The 24,068-nt window shown below is 44.6% G+C and overlaps 11 protein-coding genes across 11 annotated transcripts; 6 read left to right on the top strand and 5 right to left on the bottom strand.

The window, feature by feature from the left end:
• Positions 1-456: 456 nt before the first annotated feature.
• Positions 457-4,738, top strand: TOT_040000489 (26S proteasome regulatory subunit; the record flags this gene model as incomplete). Its single annotated transcript, XM_009694122.1, has 14 exons — positions 457-641; positions 698-957; positions 988-1,547; positions 1,579-1,629; positions 1,676-1,849; positions 1,888-1,984; positions 2,110-2,250; positions 2,321-2,410; positions 2,453-2,574; positions 2,715-2,813; positions 3,078-3,348; positions 3,411-3,574; positions 3,707-4,113; positions 4,342-4,738. 14 exons carry the CDS (start codon positions 457-459, stop codon positions 4,736-4,738), a joined length of 3,018 nt encoding a protein of 1,005 aa, XP_009692417.1.
• Positions 4,739-4,955: 217 nt separating this feature from the next.
• On the bottom strand, positions 4,956-6,218 carry TOT_040000488 (uncharacterized protein; the record flags this gene model as incomplete). The annotated part of the gene is made up of 1 exon (XM_009694121.1): positions 4,956-6,218. The coding sequence occupies one exon, from the start codon at positions 6,216-6,218 to the stop codon at positions 4,956-4,958; it is 1,263 nt and encodes a 420-aa protein (XP_009692416.1).
• A 549-nt stretch (positions 6,219-6,767) lies between these two features.
• TOT_040000487 (uncharacterized protein) lies at positions 6,768-8,903 on the bottom strand (the record flags this gene model as incomplete). Its single annotated transcript, XM_009694120.1, has 1 exon — positions 6,768-8,903. One exon carries the CDS (start codon positions 8,901-8,903, stop codon positions 6,768-6,770), a length of 2,136 nt encoding a protein of 711 aa, XP_009692415.1.
• A 493-nt stretch (positions 8,904-9,396) lies between these two features.
• On the bottom strand, positions 9,397-11,853 carry TOT_040000486 (uncharacterized protein; the record flags this gene model as incomplete). Its single annotated transcript, XM_009694119.1, has 2 exons — positions 9,397-10,972; positions 11,054-11,853. 2 exons carry the CDS (start codon positions 11,851-11,853, stop codon positions 9,397-9,399), a joined length of 2,376 nt encoding a protein of 791 aa, XP_009692414.1.
• A 441-nt stretch (positions 11,854-12,294) lies between these two features.
• On the bottom strand, positions 12,295-13,669 carry TOT_040000485 (conserved hypothetical protein; the record flags this gene model as incomplete). Its single annotated transcript, XM_009694118.1, has 2 exons — positions 12,295-13,113; positions 13,355-13,669. The coding sequence occupies 2 exons, from the start codon at positions 13,667-13,669 to the stop codon at positions 12,295-12,297; spliced, it is 1,134 nt and encodes a 377-aa protein (XP_009692413.1).
• A 671-nt stretch (positions 13,670-14,340) lies between these two features.
• TOT_040000904 (conserved hypothetical protein) lies at positions 14,341-15,005 on the top strand (the record flags this gene model as incomplete). Its single annotated transcript, XM_009694117.1, has 4 exons — positions 14,341-14,495; positions 14,630-14,694; positions 14,790-14,869; positions 14,943-15,005. 4 exons carry the CDS (start codon positions 14,341-14,343, stop codon positions 15,003-15,005), a joined length of 363 nt encoding a protein of 120 aa, XP_009692412.1.
• Positions 15,006-15,854: 849 nt separating this feature from the next.
• On the top strand, positions 15,855-16,176 carry TOT_040000959 (60S ribosomal subunit biogenesis protein; the record flags this gene model as incomplete). Its single annotated transcript, XM_009694116.1, has 3 exons — positions 15,855-15,893; positions 15,948-16,097; positions 16,132-16,176. 3 exons carry the CDS (start codon positions 15,855-15,857, stop codon positions 16,174-16,176), a joined length of 234 nt encoding a protein of 77 aa, XP_009692411.1.
• An 84-nt stretch (positions 16,177-16,260) lies between these two features.
• On the top strand, positions 16,261-18,457 carry TOT_040000958 (conserved hypothetical protein; the record flags this gene model as incomplete). Its single annotated transcript, XM_009694115.1, has 6 exons — positions 16,261-17,073; positions 17,106-17,170; positions 17,207-17,260; positions 17,448-17,985; positions 18,066-18,275; positions 18,350-18,457. 6 exons carry the CDS (start codon positions 16,261-16,263, stop codon positions 18,455-18,457), a joined length of 1,788 nt encoding a protein of 595 aa, XP_009692410.1.
• Positions 18,458-18,561: 104 nt separating this feature from the next.
• Positions 18,562-20,781, top strand: TOT_040000957 (uncharacterized protein; the record flags this gene model as incomplete). Its single annotated transcript, XM_009694114.1, has 8 exons — positions 18,562-19,087; positions 19,117-19,301; positions 19,331-19,425; positions 19,512-19,542; positions 19,630-19,997; positions 20,097-20,428; positions 20,474-20,658; positions 20,701-20,781. The coding sequence occupies 8 exons, from the start codon at positions 18,562-18,564 to the stop codon at positions 20,779-20,781; spliced, it is 1,803 nt and encodes a 600-aa protein (XP_009692409.1).
• A 36-nt stretch (positions 20,782-20,817) lies between these two features.
• Positions 20,818-22,266, bottom strand: TOT_040000483 (conserved hypothetical protein; the record flags this gene model as incomplete). Its single annotated transcript, XM_009694113.1, has 1 exon — positions 20,818-22,266. The coding sequence occupies one exon, from the start codon at positions 22,264-22,266 to the stop codon at positions 20,818-20,820; it is 1,449 nt and encodes a 482-aa protein (XP_009692408.1).
• Positions 22,267-22,605: 339 nt separating this feature from the next.
• Positions 22,606-24,003, top strand: TOT_040000482 (uncharacterized protein; the record flags this gene model as incomplete). Its single annotated transcript, XM_009694112.1, has 7 exons — positions 22,606-22,748; positions 22,783-22,942; positions 22,978-23,100; positions 23,131-23,197; positions 23,231-23,313; positions 23,393-23,521; positions 23,560-24,003. 7 exons carry the CDS (start codon positions 22,606-22,608, stop codon positions 24,001-24,003), a joined length of 1,149 nt encoding a protein of 382 aa, XP_009692407.1.
• Between the last annotated feature and the right edge of the window lie 65 nt (positions 24,004-24,068).

Here is a 24,068-nt window from a genome sequence, read left to right as displayed (position 1 = left end):
AAAATTCTTTAGCCACAAACTACTGTAACCATCACAAAAACGCAGGAGCACTGTTGTTTATAAGGAGAGACCTGACGATAGTGCCGAAGCTAATATACCCGTCCACCCAGGATACGAGCATTTACGACTCATGGTACAGTTTAATACCAATTGTGTAAACTAAAAATCGCAATAAGAGCAAAAATAGATAATCAGCAGTCCTACAGTATGATAAGAATAAACTAACTAGAGCAACTGGGTACAAATTTGACTTTAGGGACATGAGGATGGCGGAGATAAGACCACCCACACCTCCAAGGAGTAGTCCCATGGCTAGAGATCTGATCATGGAGTCAGTGTAAAGAGAAGATAATATACTAAAAAAATTCATGTGAATAACCAGAGTTTACACTTACACATACACGTGTGTCTGTGAGGCGGCTCCCAGCCGGTACATATTATATTTTTTTGTAAAACATGGTCAACGACGTGGAAATGGCCATCTTATCAACGGGAGAATACCTAGCGGAACTAGATTCTGCAGAAAGTGTGCTGGCTTTGCTGGAGGAAAAGCAAGCTTCCTGCAGAGAGCTGGGCCTGAGCCAGCTGGACAAGATAGTGGACTACTTCTGGCCCGAAGTCGTGGACAACCTGCCGCTCCTGTAAGATACGCACACATTTTAGATAAATAAGCGACGCCCGCCTTAATTCTGTTCAGGGAGGACATCTTCCAAGATAGGAGCTTCAAGGCGAGAAAGTTGGCAGCGCTGATCATCAGTAAGGTCTATTACCACCTGGAAGAGTACACCCAGGCGCTGCAATACGCACTGAACGCCGGAGATTACTTTAAAACGGGCGAAGCATCAGAGTACACGAACATAATGCTGGCGAAGGCAGTGGAGGAGTTCGTCAGACTCAACAGCTCGAAATACGAGGAGGGCGACAAGTTCCAGCCGGAGTTCGACAGTCAGACACTGGGTAAGCGACGTTTCTCACACGATTCCGCAGCGTCACTGGAGTCGCTGGTCCAGAAAATGATGTTCAGCAGCGCGGCGGCAGGAGAGGAGTCGCAGGCAATGGGCATAGCGCTGGACAGCAGGAGAATCGACCTGGTGCTTAAGCTGTTCGAAACGAACAAAGATCGCAACAAAATGCTCAACTACACGATGGCGCTGCTGGCGAACGTGTACAGCAAGACCTTCAGGGACGTGGTCTACGAGAAGCTCAGAGACATCCTGCTGCAGTCGAGCAGCCTGCTGGAGCTCAACTTCACGAACCTCTGCATGTGCCTCTACCACCTGAACGACCACGAGAGGATGGCGGCGCTGCTTAACGACCTGATCGTCAGCGGGAATCACCTGAAGGCGTACCAGATCGCGTACGACCTCGTGGACATCGGAGATCAGAAGTTCCTGAAGCAGCTGCAGGAGTCGCAGCTGTACGCGAAAAGCAGCATGGCAGTGGAGCGGCTGAAGTACATACTGTCAGGGACGAGCACTATTGAGCTGTACCTGCAGTTCCTGCACAGAAAAAATCACACTGATCTGAGGCTGCTGGACCAGATAATGGTAAGCGACAAGGACCAGGATTAGTTAGCAGCAGCTACACACATCTTCTTACGAGCAACAAGCAATGATAATTAAAAAAACTGTCTCTTAGAATTAATAGCTAACGCCCGAAATTAAACTATTTTTAGACGAGTGTTGACCAGAGGAACAGCATAATACACAACGCAATTGTGATATCACACGCACTGATGCAAGCAGGCACGTGTTGTGATACCTTTTTGAGAGACAATTTGACGTGGCTGTCCAAGGCAAACAACTGGTCGAAGTTTACAGCAACATCGTCGCTGGGAGTGATTCACAAGGTAGGATATAATGGCGTCAGTCTTACAATTGCACACAGGGATTCAGTAAGGAGTCGATAAAGCTGTTGTCGTCATATTTGCCATCAGGTTCAGGAACAGCATCGTATTCAGAAGGAGGCTCGCTGTACGCACTAGGTAAGACGTGAAAACAGATTTAAACGGAACACTATACACAATAGTAACAGTATAACAGCAGAGATAGAAAAAGGACTATTAACTGCAAATTGAGCACAATTACCTTAAAATAACAATGCAAATAGGGCTGATACACTCAAACCACTTTGATGCACCGGCCAGAGACTTACTGCTGAACTCGCTGAGGAACGAAGAGGGAGAGGAGTCGCTACATCACGGAGCGGCCCTAGGATTAGGGCTAGTGTGTATGGGACAGTGCGACTTCGGTAAGACATAGGCCACGTAGATATGGATGCCGTAGCCACGACATTGACGAAATGCAAATACCGTGTTTAGAACTGTACGAGGAGCTCAAGGGGCTTATGTTTAGAAACAGCGCAGTCCCAGGACAGGCAGCAGCCATAGCAATAGGATTACTGATGCTCGGTAAGTTGTGAACACATGGACATGATATAATAACACGTACAGGCAGTGGGTCTGAGACCGTAGTGGATGAGCTATACACGTTCTCCTACGAGACTCAACACGAAAAGATAATAAGAGCATGTGTATTGGCAATAGCAATGGTGGTATACCAGAGAGAGAAACACGTAAGACAGAAACATTCTCCTACAGTTAATTACAGCAACATTAAATATTTGTCACTAACCAATTTACGATAAACAGTTATCACTAACCAATTTACGATTAACAGTTAGCACTAATGGTTGTGATAACAATTAACAATTAGGCCGACAACATAATAAATAAGCTTTGTCACGACAATGATGCAATAATAAGATACGGTGGAATGTTCTGCTACGCAATGGCGTATTGCGGAACAGGATCGGTAAGTGATAGTAGCAATAAGTAGTAACAACTACAACTACAAAAACTACAATAACAACAATAATAAGTACAACTACAACTACAATAATAACAACAATAATAACAACAATAATAACTACAATAATAACTACAATAATAACAACAATAATAACTACTACAACAACAATAATAACTACAATAATAACTACAATAACACCAACAACTACAATAACACCAACAACTACAATAACACCAACAAATACAACAACAATAATTTATACTCTAGTCAACAGCAGTGAAGCACTTGCTTTACTCAGCAGTATCAGATGTGTCGGACGATGTTAGAAGAGCAGCAGTGATATCGCTGGGATTCGTGCTGTGTAACACACCAGACCAGGTGCCGAAGGTGCTGAAGCTGCTATCAGGCTCATATAACCCGCACGTGAGGTACGGAGTGACGCTGGCACTGGGAGTTAGTTGCGCAGCAACAGCGTCGCCAGAAGCAACGAAGATACTGCAGAGACTCTCAACAGATCGCAGTGAATTTGTTAGACAAGGTAAGGGCTTATGATATACTGGGGTGCCGTAGACCATTAGCAATATTTCACACTAACTTTAGGAGCGTTTATTGGTTGGGGACTGGTGCTACAGCAGTCGAACTACGAAAGCCTATGCGAAGTGAACGGAGTCAGAGAAACTTACCTATCAGTGATAGGAGATAAGCACCAAGACGTAATGGCAAGGTTCGGAGCAATACTAGGACTGGGCCTGATGAGTGCAGGGGTAAGAAGTTTCACACGAACTAGTTTGCTAGTTACCTACGTCGGAGGGACGACATCACAGATATACAGTTATGCCTACATCGGGGTTTACTGTTTATAAAATAAACTTAATAAATAAACAAATCTTTAACAGGGCCAAAACTGTATAACGTCGCTGTACACATGTAGAGGGAACATGAGAAGGGAGGCGGTGATAGGCTTTCTGATGTTCTCGCAGATGTGGTACTGGCACTCCTTCATACACTTCGTGTGCATGACCTTCCAGCCGACCTGCTTCATAGGGCTCAACGAGGAGCTGCGCGTGCCGGTGGGATACAAGGTCCTGTGCACGGCGCCGCCAAAGCAGTTCGACTACATCCCGCCGATAAACAAAACGTCCTCGCAGGACAAGAAGGACGAGGTGACGGCGGTGCTCTCGGTGTCCGCGAAGAGGAACGCGTGGCTGTCCCATAAGACGAAGCCCGACGTCGAGGCGGAAAAGTCAGACAAGCCTACGCTGGACGACTCGTCGTCAGTGTTGTCGGACGGGAAGTCAATGAGGTACCAACCAGTTAGATATCACACAGTGCTAGGGTGGATATACAGATGCAAACTTCCACAAAATACTCCTTAGATACACTAGTTGCCGTTTAAATACACAAATTATTGCATAGATACACACACATATACAGATAACTGCCTAAACACGCAAATTGTTTAATTCACACCACCTAAATAGGCACATATTATTGGTCATACATTCATTTCATTGAGATATTTTACATATAGGGCCGAGATTAGTAGCATTGCAGCGACACTGGGACACTCTAGCAGAGACTCGTGCGCAGGCTCGAGCGTGGACAACACGCACGACGTCTCAATGGCAAGCGATAGCGGCGACCTGTCAATATCGAAGATGGACATCTACGACGCGACGCTGGAGGCGCTGAAGTCCAAGCACTTCGAGTCATTCACAGCGCAGCTCGAAAACCCGTGCAGAATGCTGCCGAGGCAGGCGCCCTTCTGCAACTGCAAGGATCAACGGTACGAGCCAGTATTCCCGGACAGGAACTACGGAATTACGCTGCTGGTCGACAGCTTGCCCAACGAGCCCGAAGAGTACCTCATATACGACGGCGGAGAGCCGGAGGCACCGCCGTTCACGCCCTTTGAGCTGACTGAGTGAATAGCCATTTAATTTAAGTAGTAGCCGTTTACACATTAGTGGGTGTGTGTGTGCGATTTTGATAACAAGCTGGCAGCCCCAAGTATTGACAGTTTAGCGTACAAACTAGTCGTGTGAAGGTGACACCGGAAGGGAGCAGTATCAACACAGCAAAAGTGGATAAAAACACATAAGGGGCAACCGTCAGTTAAAAAGCCATAACATCGAGTGAGTGGTGTTATGAGCCCGATAGCTTAGTCTGTGACTTCGGCCGCTGGTGCTTCCGCAGCTCCTCAAGGAGGGTGAAGAACCTGCCGCTGTTCACAGGCGACCACTTGCCGTTCACCTTCACGTGGTACTCTGAGCGCGGCCTCTTGGGGCTGAAGACGAGCACGTCAGCAAGGTACGGCTCTCCGTCCTTGGTGTAAAAGTGGACGCCGATGGAGGCCTCAATGTCAACGTTGCGATGGTAAATCGTGTCGGGGCCCTCAGTGACGACGCCGAAGAAGTGGCCCGCCTGGGGGAAGTAGCTCTCCAACTTCAGATCCTTCCCGAACACGGAGCTATCCCTTGTGACAACCTGAGAGCGCGAGTCTTTGGAAAAGTCAAATTTGTGGCACAGGTACGGCGGAATGGGCCTGTAGTGGTACTCGTAGTCGTAGCTCATGGCCAGGGTCGCGTCCAAATCCCTCGGGTCGGCGGAGCGCGGCGCCTCGCCAGTCATAATCTGCCTGTTCGCCTTCATAAGCAGGTACTCGGGGAACATGATGTCGTCGGGGTACCTGTGGCCTGGCCTCATGCCAAGCGGCGTGCGGGCCATGTCCACCCAGGCCCCCGAGATCTTCACGAAGTCGTGGAACGTGTAGTTCTTGTCCTCGTCGTAGACGAGCACCCTCACGAGGTAGTGCAACGAGCGGATCTTGTAAGCCCACACCGCGACCGCCCTCTCATCGTCAGAGTTCGCAGTCCACAGCGCGATTCCGTTGTACTCCACGCTTTTCGCCGCGTGGCCGTTGAAGGGCAGAAAGGTGTCGTAGGGCTTTGTGCGCGTCTTTGGGTAGTGGATGAACGTGTTCGTCATTTTCAGGAAACCTATGTCCATCCTGAACTCGTGGTTGATCTTCGTCTTCAGCAGCCCGAGCCTGTGGGAGTACCAATAGTACGTGGTCCTGACCCACTTCCCGTCCACACGCACGTAGTAGAACTTGTAGTGGGCGTGCCGGGGCGTGTACACGAAGAGGAGCCTGGGCGAGCCGTTTTCGTAGGTCATTATCACTGCCTTCGCCTTGCCGTATTCGTGCGAGTAGGTCCACACGACCTCGTTGCCGTGCGTTACCTCATCGATGTCCCAGTCGTCCTTCCCCTTGTACACAATGTACGACGCGTTGTCGAATTCCATGTAAGTTTTTGTGAAGTCTTTGGACGAATCCAAAGAGAGGTCAACCTTCACTGGTGATGGGTCCTGAGCACCTTCTTTAAGGATAATCAGAAACAACAGCATAAATAGGTTAAACATTTGTGATGTGCGTTGTAATAAGCGATTTATTTAACTTTGCGAATTTGGTTGTGTAAAGCCTTACTATGTTACAGATTTTTGCCTAAAGCTGAAGACACACTTGACAACTATTTATGTTTACAATATTTATTTTAAAACTTAACTACTTCTCTATTAAACGCTAATGATTCCAGTGATCTATCCTCACAACGGTCAACACAAACGTCCCCAACATCGTCCTATTTTTAGATTTAGTTTTTCGCCTCTCGTCATCTCCACTCATATATTTTACGATTTTTGATCGCACATTTCATATTACCATTGTTTTCAGCCGTTTATTACTCAAATAACTCCTATTTACCTCTCAACCTCCCCTAGCTAACTTAAACATCTGACTTCAATATACCTATTTACCACACACTTATTCTTACACATCACACCCCTATTTAACAAGCACTCGCATATATCATTAAAATTAAACACACATCAACTCCTTATACACCCTACTTTGGCTTTTCACTCACTTTTCCTTTTCTCTGAGGTGTACAGTAAATTTTAAACTTTATCTCCGACCTTCCTCCCATCTTCCTTCAACTTCAGCAGTCTTTCTTCAAACTTCTTCCCGCTTATGTACTTCCATTCTCCTCCCACCTTCTCCAGGTGTATTGACGCTGGCCTCGAGGCTGCCAGCATCACGTCGGCCAGCACGTTCTTTCCCTCCACCGTATACACTGCCACTCCCACCGAGGCGTCCGCGATCGACGGCTGTGAGTACATCACGTCTCGGTTTTCAGCGATTTTTGAGAAGTATGTTCCTGGGAGCGGCTCTATCAGCTTCATCTCCAGAACTCCTTCGTATACTGCCTCAGTTGAACTTGCTACCGTTTTGTCCAAGTCTGCTATGTCCACTTCCGTAGCGGGGCCCGTTTGGTACAACGGGCAGGTCACTTGCGCCATGTACTCGTTCGCCTCAGGCCCGAATATGTCCGCGTAGTCGCTGTATATGTGTTCGTACTCGTCCATCGGGTACGAGCCGTAGAGCTCCCTTATCTTCGGCGTGAACTCGTAATCCGGGTAGTAGAACCACCTGGGCCCGTCTACGCAGGCCCTCACGCGTTCCTCCGGTATGTAGTGGCGCGTTCCTTCCACTTCGAGGTAGTACTCCTTCTCTCCCCCTGGCGCCTTCTCCATCTGAATCGCATCCACCCTCCTGAACAGGTTGTCTATGCGGTAGAACATCAGCAGCTCCGACTTGCCCTTGTGCGCGATCAGCAGCTTCAGCATGTAGTAGAAGCCGTTTTCGTATGCCCAGACTCCCACGCACCTTTCTCCCTTCTCGCTCGTCCATATCTCCTGCGATATGTAGGACACTGCGGCTATGCGCACTCCGTAGTTCGCCAGGTACGTCACGTAGCCCCTGCCCATGGAGATGTCGTAGTACTTGTTGTTGAAGCTCGAGTAGAGGTCGAGCCTGTGGTACTCGACGAACTTGTGGTCGGACTTTATCATTTCCACCTTTTCCGCGTACTTCTTCAGGTCCGACCTCTCCCAGCCCTCAGGGCCCTTGCGCAGGAACAGGCTCCTCGTTTCCCCCTCCACCTTCAGGTACAGGTACGCCAGCACCGGATTATCCCCCTCGAACGCTATCAACGCGTATGAGCACGTCTCACTTCCGTATGCGCTCCACACCTTTTCCGAGGAGTCCAGTATTCTCTTCACCGCGTCAGGCGACTTCGGGTGGTAGTGGTAGTACACCACGTCGTCCATGCACTCTCTGTAGAGCATACCGTGGCTGTTCACGATGCTCTTGTCTATGAAGAGCAGCTCCGGGTCGTTGTTGTAGACGTACTTCTCCTGCGCGATCTCCATTTCGAATGCCGGGAACTTAATCTCCGCCTTCTTGTCCAGGTTCGCGTACTCCGGGTGCACGAAGTTCTCCAGGTAGTCGACGTTCGGCGAGTTTGCGTAGTGTTCTCCCGGAACGCACTGGCGCCACTTGTTGTTGCTGTACGTGAACTCCAGCACGTCCGAGACTCCGTTGCCCTTCGTCGTCAGCAGCTTCACGTACTGGATGCTCACTCCGTCCGTCTTGTACGCCCAGACTGCTACACACCTTTCGTCTTCGTCCTGCGAGGCCCATATCTCCCCCTTGTAGAAGACTCTTCGTGCTCCGTAGCCGTACCTGAGGCAGAAGAACCTGTAGGGCCTGGTTCCCTCGAAGTTCTGCACGTAGTAGGAGGGCGTGTTGTCCTGGTTGGACAGGAACAGTGTCACTGGGCGGTACTCTGCTCCGTATTTGAGGAACTCTACCGCCTCCTTGTAGTTCCTCTCGTCAATCTTCCTCCAGTACACCCCTATTTTTTGGTAATACTCCTCCGCGATGTCATCTCCTTCGGTCAACAGCAGGTACACCAGGTGTGGGTCTATGTTTTTGTACGCTACTAGTGCGTATTTACAGCTCACATTTAGATCTGGTGACACCCATATTAACTGCAATGATTCTGAAATGGACTTTATCTCATTTTCCTTCTTCGGTTTATAGTATGAGTAGAACACATTATCGAAATCTGCTTCGTAGTAATCTACTCCTGGATTATCCCATTTTACCTTTAAATCCACGTTTCTTTTTTCTATTACATTGTTACAAACGGCCGCGTTGAGCCATACAAACAACAGTGTTATGTATATCATATTTTACACGTTTTTATAATCTGGATCTCCGTTGTTGGGACCGGCCTACCTTACCTCCTTCCACTCCAAAGATACCATCAACCTTCTCCATTATACCTGATACGTAACGTATATTGTTTTTACTATATTATTGTACACAACTATTATACAGATCCGCTTCAGTGAAGACTGGCGATTGGTTATAACGATGATGTGCGTGCTGCCTTCTGGCTGTTCGCCGTCGACCAATAAGGCTAGACCGCCATATACACCACATCCTCAATATTGCTCCGACTTCCACGGAATTAACTGCCGCAATGTCTAAGGATTGTGATACAGCGCCCTTTATACTCAGCGCTATCTCACGCTCTTTAGACCTCTCTTCTCCGTTCCTTTAAATATTACTACTCTGCCTTATTCTTTCAGGCAGGGTGACATTTAGACGATTTAGACTATTGGCTAACTTACACACTAATCCGAGGTCTGTGCCTCTTCTTACTCTGCGTTATTTTCACTAGGGTGCTTTTGTTGAGCTCAGCTCTTCGAGCGAGAGCATGTATTCCTTCTTAGGAACTGCCACCCACACGTAGTCCTCGAGCCTGAAGTACACTGTCATGTCGTGTTCTCTGTTTCTCAGGAGCAGGTCGCACAGGTAGTAGTGCTCTCCCTTCAGGTACAGGTTCACTGCGTAGCATAGCGTCGTGTCCACTGTTCCCCAGAACAGCTGTGTGGTCCCGTGTGTTACCAGGTCGAAGTAGTATCCTGGCGGCGCGTGGTACCCGACGAGCTTAATTTTATTATCGAATACTGAGTATATTCTGTCCGTTATTTTAGTCCCTTCTGGCGCCAGATCTATGGTCAGTAGCCTATTCGGGTCAAATGTTCTCAAGGCTGGTCTATATCCTGGCAGTGTCAACTCCTTTTTATTTCCCACTGTTGTTTCCTTTGCCTCTGCTACCGCCTCTACTCTCGTTTCCGTGTTTTCTTCTTCCTTTACTGTCGTAACTGCATAGGTTACTGAATCTTCTGATTCAATCTTTTTCAACCTATCTTTTACTCCCTTAAAACTACATTCACTCTTTCTTTCTACTGATTTTCTTTCCTCTGCGCCAGAGGTCGTTTCTTTTATGATGTCTGCCAGCGGCCTTGCTCCGTACTCTGGCAGTCTGTTAAAATCGTACTCCGGGTTAAAGAAGTTCGAGGGTCCTGTTATCCTCAGGTGGTTGACTGCCGCCACGTTGTATGACGTCAGCAACTCCCACTTTCCGTCTGCGTTAAGGAGCGAGATCAGATCCGACATTCCGTACGCGTCTGTTGTCACCATCCTCACGTAGTACGGTTTTCCGAAGCATTCGTAGGACCACAGTGCTACACACCTCTCTTCTCCCACTGCTTGCCATATCGTCTCTTTATTGTTCTCCACTCGGATACACTCGTACCCTTTCCTCGGCAGGAACATATAGTTAGGCGACTTCTCATTGTTGTACACTACCGTGGCGTTTACGTTTTGGACCTTGTTTGCGATGTCTATTGCCATCTTCGTCTTTCTCGCGTTCTTCTTGAGGTGCTCTACTACCTGCTTGTAATGCTCCAGGTTTGTTTTAACCCACTTTTCCTTGACTCTCAGGAAATAGGCTGACGTCATCTCTCCTCCCACCTCTATCACCATGTACAGTGCGTAAGCGCTGCCGTGGCTCTGTGCTGACATCAGGTACACACACCTTTCGGCCTTCGTTCTTGCTGCCCACACCGTGCCAGAGGTGTCCACCACTTTCGCTGGGGCGTTAAACCTCCCGATCCTGTATATTTTATATAGTACGTTGTCCACGTGTCTCAGGTCAACCCGTACTCTTCTCGTGGTCGGGTCCGACAGGTGCAGCACTTCCGTCTCGCTGATTTCAGTGGCCAGCTCCCTCTTGTCGACTTCTTTAGAGTTCACCCTCTCAGACACAGGCGCTTCGCCCTCTTCCGCGTCATCTCCGTCCTGAACGTTAAACTTGTAGTAGTCTCCGGTCACGTCGAAGTATGACTCTCTGGGCACGTCCAGGGCAGATTCTTCCGGATTATCCTCTTCCAGAGCTTCTGGGGTGCTCTTTCCTTTTTTATTGGACAATTCTGTCTTTTCTGCCAAATTCATCCTTTTAAGGCACATATCCTTTTCTGCTGCGCACGAGCCTGCGAAGCTGAACTTGTAGTTCGGGTATATGAAGTTCTCTGGCTTCTGGGCGTACTTGTTCGTGTGTGTCTTGTCCATCAGGTCCACCATCTCCCACCCCTGGTTTTTTAGGACAAATGTGAGTATTTCAGACTCGTCGTTATGTCTAGTCACCAGCAGTCTAACCATGTAGTACGTGGCGTTGTTCAGGTAGGCCCACACTGCCACGCACCTGTCGCCGTACTTCTGCGCCTTCCACAGGGTCTCCTTTAGGTATTTTACAGATCTGGCCACGTAGCCCACCCTGGGCGTTATGTACGTGTACGGCCTCTCCTTTGTGGAGAATTGGATTGTGTAGTACTTGTCGTTTACTGGCTGGAACACATTTAGTGTAAACATCTCTTCCAGCTTCACGGCCCTTGCCAGCTCGGCTACTGATTTTTCGTACTCGCAGAGGTCTATCTCTACCCATCGGCTCGATTGGTTCTTATAGTACTTGTACTCCGCTGAGTAGCCCTTGTCTACTTTAATGTATAAGAGACTAGGGGCGTTTTTGCCATGGGCCGTCAGGGCGTAGACTAAGCGAGCGTATCCACTCGATTCCCATATTTTTACATTTGATTGGTACACCCTTGAAACAAACTGATCCCATTTCGGGGTATAATGTGTATAATAAACGTTATCTAACTGCGCACTTTCTATTTTAAAATGCTCTTCGTCTCTGACGTTGAGGTCTAGTTTTACAGAGAGGGGCGTTGAAAGTACACCGCCCGCACTTAATAATACAAACAATACACTCACAAACGACCTTTTCATAGTCGTATATGTGCCTTACTGGCTTCTCATATTCATTTGACTGATTCTCTATGGGGGATGGGATTCGGACTATTATGGTTCGTCTTTTCCTGTTTCCACGTTTCCCAATCCTCCCAGTCACCCAGTCTTCCTCTTATCTCGCATCTAGCTTTTTATTTCTAAAAATATTTATTTCTTACCTCCCAACGTGTGTTAACACATTCTCCCCAGAGATGTCAATTCTCTCCTCCAAAGTCTCATATTTTCCACACTAATTGCTTACCTCTTTTCTAAATTTCACCTAGTTAACTAATATTTAACTCTTACTCTTTCCCCCGTCTTCTAGTCAAACTATATATGTGTGTAATAGTGTAACTGTGTATTTGCGTGTCAATAAAATTAAGAGAACGTACTAAATAATAATTTTAAGTTTCAACCCGTTTACGATGTCAATAGACAACATCAGTTTGAATCAATTGGTAGAATGTATGATGAGCCTGGCGAGTACATCATGTTGTTTTGCTGTCCGTCTGGCTGCATCATCATGTTCTGGAACCCTGCGTTCGGCGACATGGCCGCCTCCTCCTTGGTGCGGAAGTGCGTGTAGGGCGAGAGGTACGGGCTGCTCATTGAGGTCGGTGAGCATGTGTACCCTGAGATGAAGTTCATGCTGTTATCGAGTGGGTCCACGTTATGGATCGAGTGCATCAGCTTCGTCAGCTCGTGGTCCTGCTCCACTGCGCCCATGTACATCTGGTCGTCTACGTAGTTCCTCGTGAACCCGTTGAACGAGGGCATGCTGAAGCTCGACGACTCCTGTGACGAGGGGTAGTACTCTTGCGACGGGCAGTACTCCTGGGAGTTGACGAACATGTTGCAGTTTCCCCACATGAGGCCGTGGTTGAACATGTTCGGGGTCATGTCCATCATTTCGTTGTCCCTCTTCACTCTCTGTACTCTCACTTGGTTCGGTTCGATCTGCTTGTCGCGCTTGACGCCGTTCAGGAACTTTGGTCTAAGGGCGTCAAAGTACAATTCACCGATGCTTGCCTGTGTTGAGCAGCTCAGGGGCGACCTTTTAACTCCGTCTGGGTTGTATTCCTTGTTGATCGGTTTCCTTCTTCTGCGTGTCGTCGGTTCTGTTTCGTCGTCGAATTCTGGCGATGTTCTGATATAGTGTGAGTTGCTCCAATCGTGTCGTTCTCGCCTATTTTTTCTCAGGCTGCACTTGGGATGCCTTTCGATGCTCTTCATGAAATCAATGGCGGCGAGTTTCGCTTTCTAAACAGGAACCATTAGTGACATTCGGTATTACACATTCACACATATACTATTTAGTTATCTATATATGCGTGTGCCGTGCGGACTGGTATCCGTTCCGGTCCTATATCTAAATAACGCTAGACACACTGGGATCCCCGGGGTGTCTATTTGATACTTATATCTAAATATTCGGATAGGGGCCTTGTGAAACCCACACACAAGGCTCTTACTTATCTATGTGACTTATGCGAAGACTAACCTCAACGTTCATTTCAAAATACTTCGGGTGGAAAGTTCTGCTTCTCCTGGTACCCTGGTCGTAGTAGAACGCCAACCACGCTCCCATGCGTTTGTTCCAGCTAACACCCGGGAAACCCGAGCTGGAGGTCGGGGAGGCTCTGGGAGGCGGCGGCAGGATGAACTTCTTGTTTGCGTATTTCTTTCCGTTCTTGAATGACACTGACTTTCTTCCTGGGCTCTTTGGTGGTTCGGGCTTGACTTCGGCGCTTTCAGATACTGCCTCACCGGTTTCTACGGTGTTTGGGACTTCAACTACTTCGTTTGATTCTTCCATCGATGTTGTATAAGATTGAAATTATAATACAATAGCAAAATGACAAATTAAAATTTTATAAATGGAACATAGTTGAAAAACGTGTGTAATCCCCTCTAAAGGCAACGAAGAACGATAAAGGGGCCGTTGTTTATATTGTACATAAAAACCAATGTAGTTATTCGCAATTTTATAATTAATAAAATACTCCCGACATTACAATAGCCTGAATTTTTAGATACACACCTGACATAAAAACAACAGCGTCTTGTATATCAATTACTTTCAACAGTTAGCCTACTTTAATATCACTGATATTTAAAGTCAACTTCGGATACAATCCTACTAATATCGATATCTGAGGTATGTAAAAATAAGCACAGCCTATTCTTTGTTATATTATTTTCTGATTATTAATATACTTATCAGTATATTTAGAATCTTCTAGATTTCAAACAAGGTTTGAATTAATTGTGTTTTACCTTACACGTGATTTTTTATATTTTTACTTTGAATATTAACAGATAAGTGTGTAAAAAATGAATATTAATTAATTATATATTTCCTATATTTATTTTTAACCTTATACATTGATGCACCCTCACGCATTATTCAGGTTCACGTATGTTGTTTTTACTCACACATGAACTTCACTGCCTAGCCATACACTAATGAGCATCACATCATTACACATGCTTAGAACAATTAAAAGACCGTTGTTTATTCTTTTAATTATTCTTTGTTCCTTTTGCGAACACATGTTTTTTGCTCATTCTTTTCAATCACTAGATTCTACGCCTGATGGCAACATCCCGACTCTTGATGTACAAATGGTGGCTCAGAAGAGGTATATAATTAGTTAATTACCATAAAATTGTTTGAATATTTTGTTTTTTAAACACGTGTCAATTCCTCCTACCCACTTTTTTCATTCTTCCCATATTCCTTTTTCTTTTATAATTTTATTAATTTTATTCATAGATGGCTAGTATCAAAACGTGAATTTCAAAATTTACAAAAGGAGCTGTCCTATTTCATAGATCAAGGTTCTCTTTTTACACCATTTTCATTCCTTCTATTTATAGCTACACACTTTAAAATTTATACATATTCATTCACAACACCTTATTAATTATATTAGAAATTGAAAAGGAGAAGAAACGTCTGATTGATAAGGAGGATTCTAACTTTCATTATATGAAAAACTCGTTTATGAAACTAGTTCCCAGTTAGTGAACACACAATACATATTATTTAGCAAAATCCACTCACAAATAATATAAATCAATTTTAGACTCTAGGAAAAAGGTTGCTGCCAGGTCAACCTAGTTTTATTCTTGTTCCTGCCATTAACTAAATAACGTGTAACATATTTTTAAATCGCAAAGAATCACACGATACACATCTTAACACACAATTTTGGATTTAATTCACGGCTTTAATAACAATGTTTTACTGTATTTTGGGTTTTTAACCCCTATTTAATCGTTCCCTAATTTCACTTTATATTTTTCTTTAAATGTTAATTAGTGTAAATATATTTGCCGATTTATAACACTAAGTTATCAATCAATTAGAATCCTAGTAGATTATTGGAATATATTTAAATTTTCCTATTATTAAGTATGAGGCCGTTAAGCGAAGATGAAGTTCAAATGGTCTTAAAGAAACTGGCTTCATAGTTAGTTTAATATAAAATCATAATAATATATATTGCTGCTCATAATATTACATATTGATATTAATTATCTAACCAGTGTATTTAGTATTGGTGATAAGGTAGTTCAAATGGTTGAAAATAACCAATTCGGTCAACACTACTTCCGTTTACACAATGAAAGGGTCTATTTTTTAAGGTAAGTGCCAAAAATTAGTCTTTTTAAATCATGTATGTTCGTATACAATGAATATTATTTACGTATTTCCACGTTATAGTACACTTAATTGAGATACAATTAAATAAAAATGATTTAGTGAAAATTTATTGAAATATGTTGGTTCAATAAGCAATAAAAAACTGGTAAGTGGAATAATTATTGGCTGTAAATAAATATAAATGAACATAATTTAAGTCGTAATACACACACTTTACCAGATATCTGCTGGAGTATGTTTGGGGAAGTTCACTAAGTCGAAGAAGTTCAGACTTCATATAACAGCTCTAGAATACCTGTCATTTTATTCTAAAAATAAAGTATGGTTAAAAATGGACCAGCCGTTTTTATACGGAGGAAACGTGTTGAAGGTTTGTAAACATTTACGCACTAAAATCCGATAACCTGTATGACAAAACGTTCAGAAACACGTCGGACAAATGAGCGAAGGAATAGATCAGAACGCAGGAGTAGTAGTAATGTCAAAAAATATACCACTGGGCTTCGGAATAACGTCGAAGTCTACAGAAAACCTGAGGAACTCACTTCCAGATGATATCGCAGTGATCAACCAAGTATTTGTGAAAAATAAATAAATAAAATAATTAGGCGGACATTGGCCATTATTTGAGGTACGAAGCTGAAATAATTTAACATTCTTAATGTGATAAATAATTTATTGTGTGCTAGATATTCTGCATCACTTAATTTATTGAATAGTTAGTTAGATTCTGTAAAATGGCCAAAAAAAGGCCAAATAAAAAAAATGTTAAATCAAAGAATGTAAAAAAGAAGCGAATTAATGGCTCTGATGCTAATTTAAAAAGGAATCCTAAAGATGATAAACCTGGAAAACAAACCAGAAAGAATCAGCCATCTAAAAAAATAATTAAAACAGAGAACAAGAGTATAAAAGATATCAGTGAAAATGATATTAAAAAATTCACAACTCTGGAGCAATATAAACAATACATATCGCAAATATGCACGCAGGCGATAACGTACCCAGAAACACACCTAAAACAAGTAAATTTATTATATAATGTCATAGAGAAGAAGGGAACAGGCACGGAAAGCTTATTGAATCACGTAAAAAAGTTAGCAATACTATCGCTAGTCTCAGTAGTTAGCCATTTGCTGCCAAGAGTAAGCCATGAGTTAAACCAAGTGGACCAGGAGGTGGTGAGGAGGACGGAAACGGCACACAGCGCAAACATAATAGACCAGGAGAGACAAATAACAACGAGAACGATTGAAACAAGAGACAGGCTGACGAAGTACATAAAGGCGAACCTGTCTGAAAACCCAGATCTCTTTGTGCCGCTGATATCAAGGCTGGTGAAAGCAGACAACAGAGTGTCGGACGATCTGCTCACACTGTGTTTAAAGTACTCAAAAGTGTCGGAATCGTGCCTAAAAGCAATAAGTGAACTATTTCAGTACGGATCAATGCTTGATATACACAGATACCTGAAATTTATATTCAAATCACAACACATTAACCACAAAGTGATTAGAATAATCAACGATATTCAAATAAATAAGAAACAAGTAAGTAATCACTGAACACAACTGATGTGTAGCACGAATACGTGATCTCGGAGGAAACGAGTAAACCTGAGGAGAATAAACAAAAGTCTAAAAAGAAGTAAGTTTAAAAATCAAACTTACACAAATGATATAGGCACGACAAATACAAGAACGAAATACTGATTTGGATAATAACGTTTTACACAAAGTAAGTTTGTAACCACACGTGCATAAATAAACAAAGATATATATATATATATACACAGACAGGCATATTATAACACACACATGTATGTGTGTATACAGACTTATTAGTATACATACGTATATATGCATTTATTCATACATTTGAACCTATACATAAGTACTTATGTACACATATATTCTGAGTTCAGAACACTGAGAGAAGGGAAGGATTTTAACATGGTAGAGTCATGTATTGAAGGACTCGGCAAATACGGGTTAATATTGGAGGAGAGTATACAACTGGAGTTGTTGGCGGAATTGAGAAAAGCACTTAACACGTACATTGAAAGGGACTCGAGGAATCATAGACTGGTGATATCAGGAGTGAACACAGTTATAAAGCTGGTGAAAGTGGTTAAAAACTTCGAGTATAACTGGATGTATGAAATATTCACCAGCCTATGTAGGAACATAGCCCCAGTCTTGATTCAAGGAGAGCTAACGCTAAACGATGGCTCAAAGCTGAATCTGGAGGAAATAGTGACCAAGAACGAGGAAAACAGATCAGTGTTTTTCACACACCCGTGTTACACGCAAACATTCCTGAAGTCGTTGGACAATCTGTCTAATTTATTGGTTAAATCCACAATCATAGCTGACTTTCAAGTGTTGACGGATCTAGTGCAAGTGCTAATTTCACTGTGCCTGCAAGTGGACTCAAATGTGGCACTGTCGCTCATGTGCTATGTAAGAGCAGTAGAACCTTGACCAGCTAGATAAGATTCTATAGATTGTTAGTTAACAGGCAAATAATGAATATGAAATAGGTTAACGAAATCATCAACAAGGTCCCCAAGTTACGGCCACTAATATCGAAGGAAGGCATCGTTTTCTCAATTTTAACGAAGGGGAAGACGTCGTACTGGGAGCTGAGCATGATGAAATCGCACTACCTACCGCATTTGAAGTCCATGTTCAGTGCTTCCAAGGATTCCAACACAATAAGCCTGAAAAACAAGCCACCTTCAACACACATGGTAAGAATTTGGATTATTTTACGTAAAACAAACGGTAATATGAAGAAAAGTGGAAAACTATAAATCTCATGTAGGATCCAAAGGAGGTTGAAACCGGCAAGTATTTCAACTGCGCAGGCCTGGATATGTATCAAATACTATTTCCACAAAACTTCACAGAATATGTAAAGAATATTCGCTAAAATGTGTAAAATATCGATGACGTACACGGTATATATTAGATAAATGTGTGGCTTATCCTTCGGACAGACCTGGGAGCCTTTTTCACAAACAGTTTCACTTCAATATGCATTTCATAAAGGGGATCGTAGACGGGATTTTGGCTACAGATTCAGATGCTACGCATAAGTCGAAACACCAATATGATCCTGACGAACCCGAATATGAATCCGAGTGCTACGAACGGACTGATGGTTCAAAATATCGCATCCATTCAAACGAAAACATACACATCACGAGCTCAATTTCACACCTGAGTGAGTTGTACAAGTCGGAAAGAGACCACTGCCTGAACTCACTGATAATACGCTACGGAGAAGGCTGCGTGCAACAGCTTTCAGAATTGCTCAAATCGAACCACGAAACAATAGTAGCACTGTCACAACAGCTACAAAACAACCTTTCGTCGCTGAAGGAAGTGAACGACAAGGTGGAATCCGCAGCGATTGAGCACATTAAGCTGAAGAACGAGAATAACAACCTGACCCAACGGCTACAGCAGTTATCGTCGGAGAACGTGGGCCTAAAGTCACAGCTGACGCAGGCGGATATAGCAATCAAGTCAAACGAGAGTCGGATAGCGAGTCTGAACGGTACGTGTTGGGAGAATAAGCGTTTTTAGAGCTGCTCAAGGACAACAAGAACACCTTCGAAAACATGAAGGACAGGTGCGGGGAGTTCTACAGGCTCAAGTGCGAGATCGAGGAGCTGAAGAAGAAGCTGTCGCTCTCAGAAAGCCACGTGGCGATGCTAAGGAAGGAGCGGGACGAGTACTGGGCAGACCCGAGTCGAGCACCGAAAGACGAAGTGAGTTAGTCAGAATTCACACATTTCAGGAGTACAAGAAGAGGATACTGCAGGCGCTAGACAGAGAGGACAGAGCAGTAGCAGTTGCAAAGATAATGGCGTCCCAAGCGACGAATTTAACAATGTAGGTTAAGTGAATAAGGCAAACATAGGTATCCATAATTTCTTGTATATGTAACTGCCGCTTTCAAAACCGATAAAAATTTCTAGGACACCAAAGGTGAAGGTAGTTGATTTAAAGGTGAGTGGAATAACAGACAGCAGCGTGTACATATGTGTACGAGTATATTACACGCACACAAATAAATATTCGTGACACTTTGTTTAGACCAACGAGGTCGACGAACACATGGTGAGTGAGTTGCAAGTTAGAGTTGACAAGCTGGAGTACGAAAACACACACCTGAAGGAAATCAACGAGAGTCTACACACGATGTACGCAGACCTCAGTAAAAATATGAGCGAGGTGAAGAACGCGTACCTGAAGGAGTCAATAGAGTCGTTCACGTCGTACTTCCCGCCAAAGTTGAAGCCGATACAGCTGGTGTTCGTACAGCCGACAGGAGTGCTGGACTTGGAGTTCAACCCGGAGTCGTTGCCGTCGTATTTGGAGGCGACGCACGCTCTGCGCTCAGGCTCACAGTCGTCAGCATCATCGTACCAGCAAACGCGACAGCCCTTGCAGAGCAGTTCAGAGTCCTTTAAAAGCTCACTGACTCAGGCGTCAGGCTCAGGCGTATCTGGACTAGGCGGAGCAACTCGACTGGGCTCAGACCCTGGCATCACCAAAAAGAGCCTCAGGGAAGCCTCGCAACCAGGACACGACCAGTCCCAGGACCACTCGGAGGCAGAGCCAGTTAAAAAGGTTTCCTCAAAGATGAACCTCAGATCCAAGGTGATCAACTACGTGACGAACTTGGACGCCTCTCGGCGCCAGCTTCAAAAGCATGAAGAGGCTAATCTGCTTAACCTGGACTCGCCAGAGGTAACTAAGCCAACCAGGCACCACGACCAGACGTTGGATCAGGGCAGCTTCGATGTGCACGAGCAGCAGGCCAAGACATCGGCTCATTCAGACAACTTGAAGAGCTGGAACTCAGACTGGGACTTCTTTGAGGAGGATAACAGTGATTCTGTACCTGGTAACCTATCTGGAACAAAAGGTGACTCAGCATCAGTTGAAAATGATGGAACAGCAGACCCTGGCAAGTCATTTACACCTGACGACACTCTGCGAAGTGAGCGCATGTTAGATGGAGGAGCAAAAGACGTGGGCATCAGCAGGGCAAACTACAGTGAATCGCTCTCCGATGACCCCTTCGATGCGATCATAAAGGAGCAGGAGTCGGAACGTGCAGTTGGTGCCACACAAGAGGAACTGGCGCCCGAGGCGCCGCAGGAGCAACAGCCGCAGCCCGGGAGCGTGAAGAGCAAAAAGGGCTGGGACGACGTGGACTTCGACGACGAAATGTTTCAGTAGCGGAAACCCCCGTAATGTAGTCATTTATGTAGCAACTTATTTCACAGCTAAATTATTTATGCGGCCCAGCAGGCCCTCCAGTTCCCGGTGCCCCTGAAGGAGCCTTCGCATGGTCTCCAGCAGGCCCACGCCGCACCTGCTGAGCTCCTTGTCTGAACATCTATGTCTGGGCGTAAACAAACCGTTAAACGACAGCAGCTTTTCGAACAGGCGCTCCTTAACCAACTCGAGCTTGCCCACCCTCAGGAAGCTGAAGATCAGGTTCGAGGTCACCACCGGGCTCAGACAGTCGGCCTGCTCGTTGACCATCGAGGCCAGCTTGCGGTAGAGCTCGTCGTCCTCGTAGTAGCTCCTGCTGAAGGAGAAGCAGAAGTTCTCCAGATAGTGTTCCCCGACTGGGCCGCTGTGGCCGATCAGCTTCTCGGCCACGAACTTCATCAGCCCTGCCCTGTGCTTGCACGAGTTCGCCAAGTACGCCAGGGATCTACAGAGTGTTAGCGTGGCGCCAACGTACCTGAAGCTGAGTTCGTTTCCGCTTATCCTCACAGCCTTACAGATGTGGTCGAGGATTCTGTACAGCGACTGCTCAACCCTGTAGTCTATTTTACTCACGCTGCCGTTGCGCAGCTTAGGCCCGTAAATCATCACCGACAGATACATTGACAGTATGCACAGCTTAGACTCCGTGAAGTTCGAGTTTGAGACCAGGATGAGCAGCTGGTCCAGGAACTGCGTCGTTACCGCGTTGATGAAGTAGGCGAATTTACTCCTAGCTGTGCCCGGGCCGTCCCCCAGCTCCTCGGAATCCATTTTTTCCAGCTCCTCCAGCAGGTTCACTCCTGTGAGTTCAAAGCACAGTGGGCTCGTTAAGATTTTCGGATACACCATCAGCTGATTCGTGTCGTATCTGAGTGGTCCTACCTTCCCAGCCTTAAACTTTGAGTCGTTGAGCTTAAATGACTTGGGGTCCACATCTTCCACTAGGTCACTAAAAAACCTATACGACTTTTGTTTACTCTCCGTGGCGTTACTATGGGCAGTATTATTCTTAATTTTATCGATAAGTTTACTATCTTCATTGAACTTATAGCTGTTTATTGTATGGTACAGGCGCAGGTCTGAGAGTATTCTAATTAAATTCAGCAGTGAGGACGGCCCGAAGTCTTCCGTCACTTGATGTGAATCTTGCCTCTCATCGATTTGTCTCAACAGGCCCATGTTCCACTCCCATCTCGTCGTCTGACCGACTAACGCATCTGACCTTTTATTGTACTGCAGGATTCTATCGCCTATGTTGATCAGTATGTTAACACATCTATCAAATTTACACTCTCTCGGGTGCTTAACCAGGTATTTGAGGTAATTCAACAGGGTTAACCACTCGTTATGATTCTTTACATAACTATGTGTTAGCGTTTCTTTGCTACAATTTGGGTGATTGAGAGCTGTATAGCTTCTAAAACCTCTTATCAACCCGGGTTTCATGAGCTATACTTACATCTTGGGACAACTGAGTCTATTATTCCGATTTGCATACTATACATGGGTTAGAATCAACCATAAAACCTAACACAGTGCAATGAATTTTATATATTAATTTAGTATACGACCATTTAAACTATTTTACACCTATTTTTTACACATTTGTTTCCAAACTTTTAAATTCGTATCCCAGATTGGCAAATCTCATGTGGTGTCATTTACCAAACTTTTAATGTTATGGCAGTATTAATATCATTCATAAACTAATATAAAATTAAAATGATCTAGCTTAAGAATTTATAAACTTAATAAACATATGATGATAAACTCAATACACATAAAATGAGTTCATCAGATCATACGACCAGTGACGAGGATAGCGCTGAAGAATCTTCTTCATATGATTCGTCTGATGAGGAATCATTTGATGAATCGAAGGTAGGAATAGCGCTTGAGTTGCCCAAAAGGGAGAATCGAGGCAAAAAGTTAGTTGAGTCAACCATATTTTCAATATCGTAGGTTTAATCAGCTAGTCGGCGAAGAACTTGAAAAGGATCAGCAATTTTGGGGTCATTCGACCTGGGAGGAGGATGAAGTGGACGATGATTACAACTGCAGTGAGGGTGAGGAGCAGTACGCCTACTCCACCGATTCTGACTTTGACGACCCCGAGGAAGAGGTAATTTCTGGAGTTATTGACGACTAGTACTTCAGGAAGAGGAGGAGGTTGACGAATCGCATCTTAAGGAGACCAAGAAGAAGAAGAAGTTTGGGGCGTACGTTGACCCGATGCTTCTGGCAAACAAGAGGACGTTGCAGGCTTTATCAAGAAAGAAAGTAGGTTTGAAAGCATATCAAAATTCCTAGGCTCCTTCCACAGTGCAAACAAAGAAGCCAACCAGTTCACCCATTAAAGCTGCATACACACCGGAAGGTTCGTGATATATTCTGAAACATTCCTGCTTAGACTTTATAAGAGAGAGGCGTGCTACAACAAAGCAGAAGACAGAGGCAATTAAGGAACTAGTCAATACCAGAAAAACTAAGAAGGTAAGCACATATATCGGAGGTTTGTAAACAAAGCCAGACGGTCACATAAATTCCATTTACACCTCTAATCTCCTTTCAGAAGAAAGTTTCAGATAACAGAAAAGCCAAAGTTCGTGAGCCTAGGAAGTATACTCAGGAGGAGCTGATCGAGCAGGCGAAAAGAACGGAAGAGGCGAACCGCAAGTCCTTACAGAGCCTTCAAGCATGGGTAAGTCCAGAAAACGCCAAATAAACACAAACCCGTAGGAGGATGAAAAGAAAAAGTACACTGAAACCAAAAGATTCACCTACAAAGGCCATTATGACATCTGGATCAGCTGGAACTCGTTGCTCTCGGTCGTAAACCCGAACCAACTAGATAAAGATGGCAACCCAGTAGAAGCAATAGCGCCGCACGTGGAGGAGAAGCCACTAGAACTGTATATGTTTACAACCGGCAAATTGCCGGACTACTATGTGAAGGCCAGGGAAGATAAGCTAAAGCCTAGGAGAGATCGGCCCAAATGTGCCGTAACTGGCGAAGACGCCAAATATTTCGATCCTAAAACACAAAAATACTATAGCTGCATAGAAGCCTTCAAAATATTGCGTGTACAATATCACAACGAAAACCTGAACATTCTGAAGTCCAAATTGGATACAATAGGGACAATTTTAACAGATCTCATGAAAAATGAAAATGAGACTTAAGTGTACTATTTTAGAATTAAATTTAATCAGTGGCTCCCCGTATGTACAAATAATATAGGATTAGC

This window comes from Theileria orientalis, chromosome 4 (assembly GCF_000740895.1).
Source record: "Theileria orientalis strain Shintoku DNA, chromosome 4, complete genome".
In the NCBI taxonomy this organism is placed as follows: domain Eukaryota; phylum Apicomplexa; class Aconoidasida; order Piroplasmida; family Theileriidae; genus Theileria; species Theileria orientalis.
Note: the sequence above shows the minus strand (reverse complement) of the source record. Positions and strands in the feature narration are given on the sequence as shown.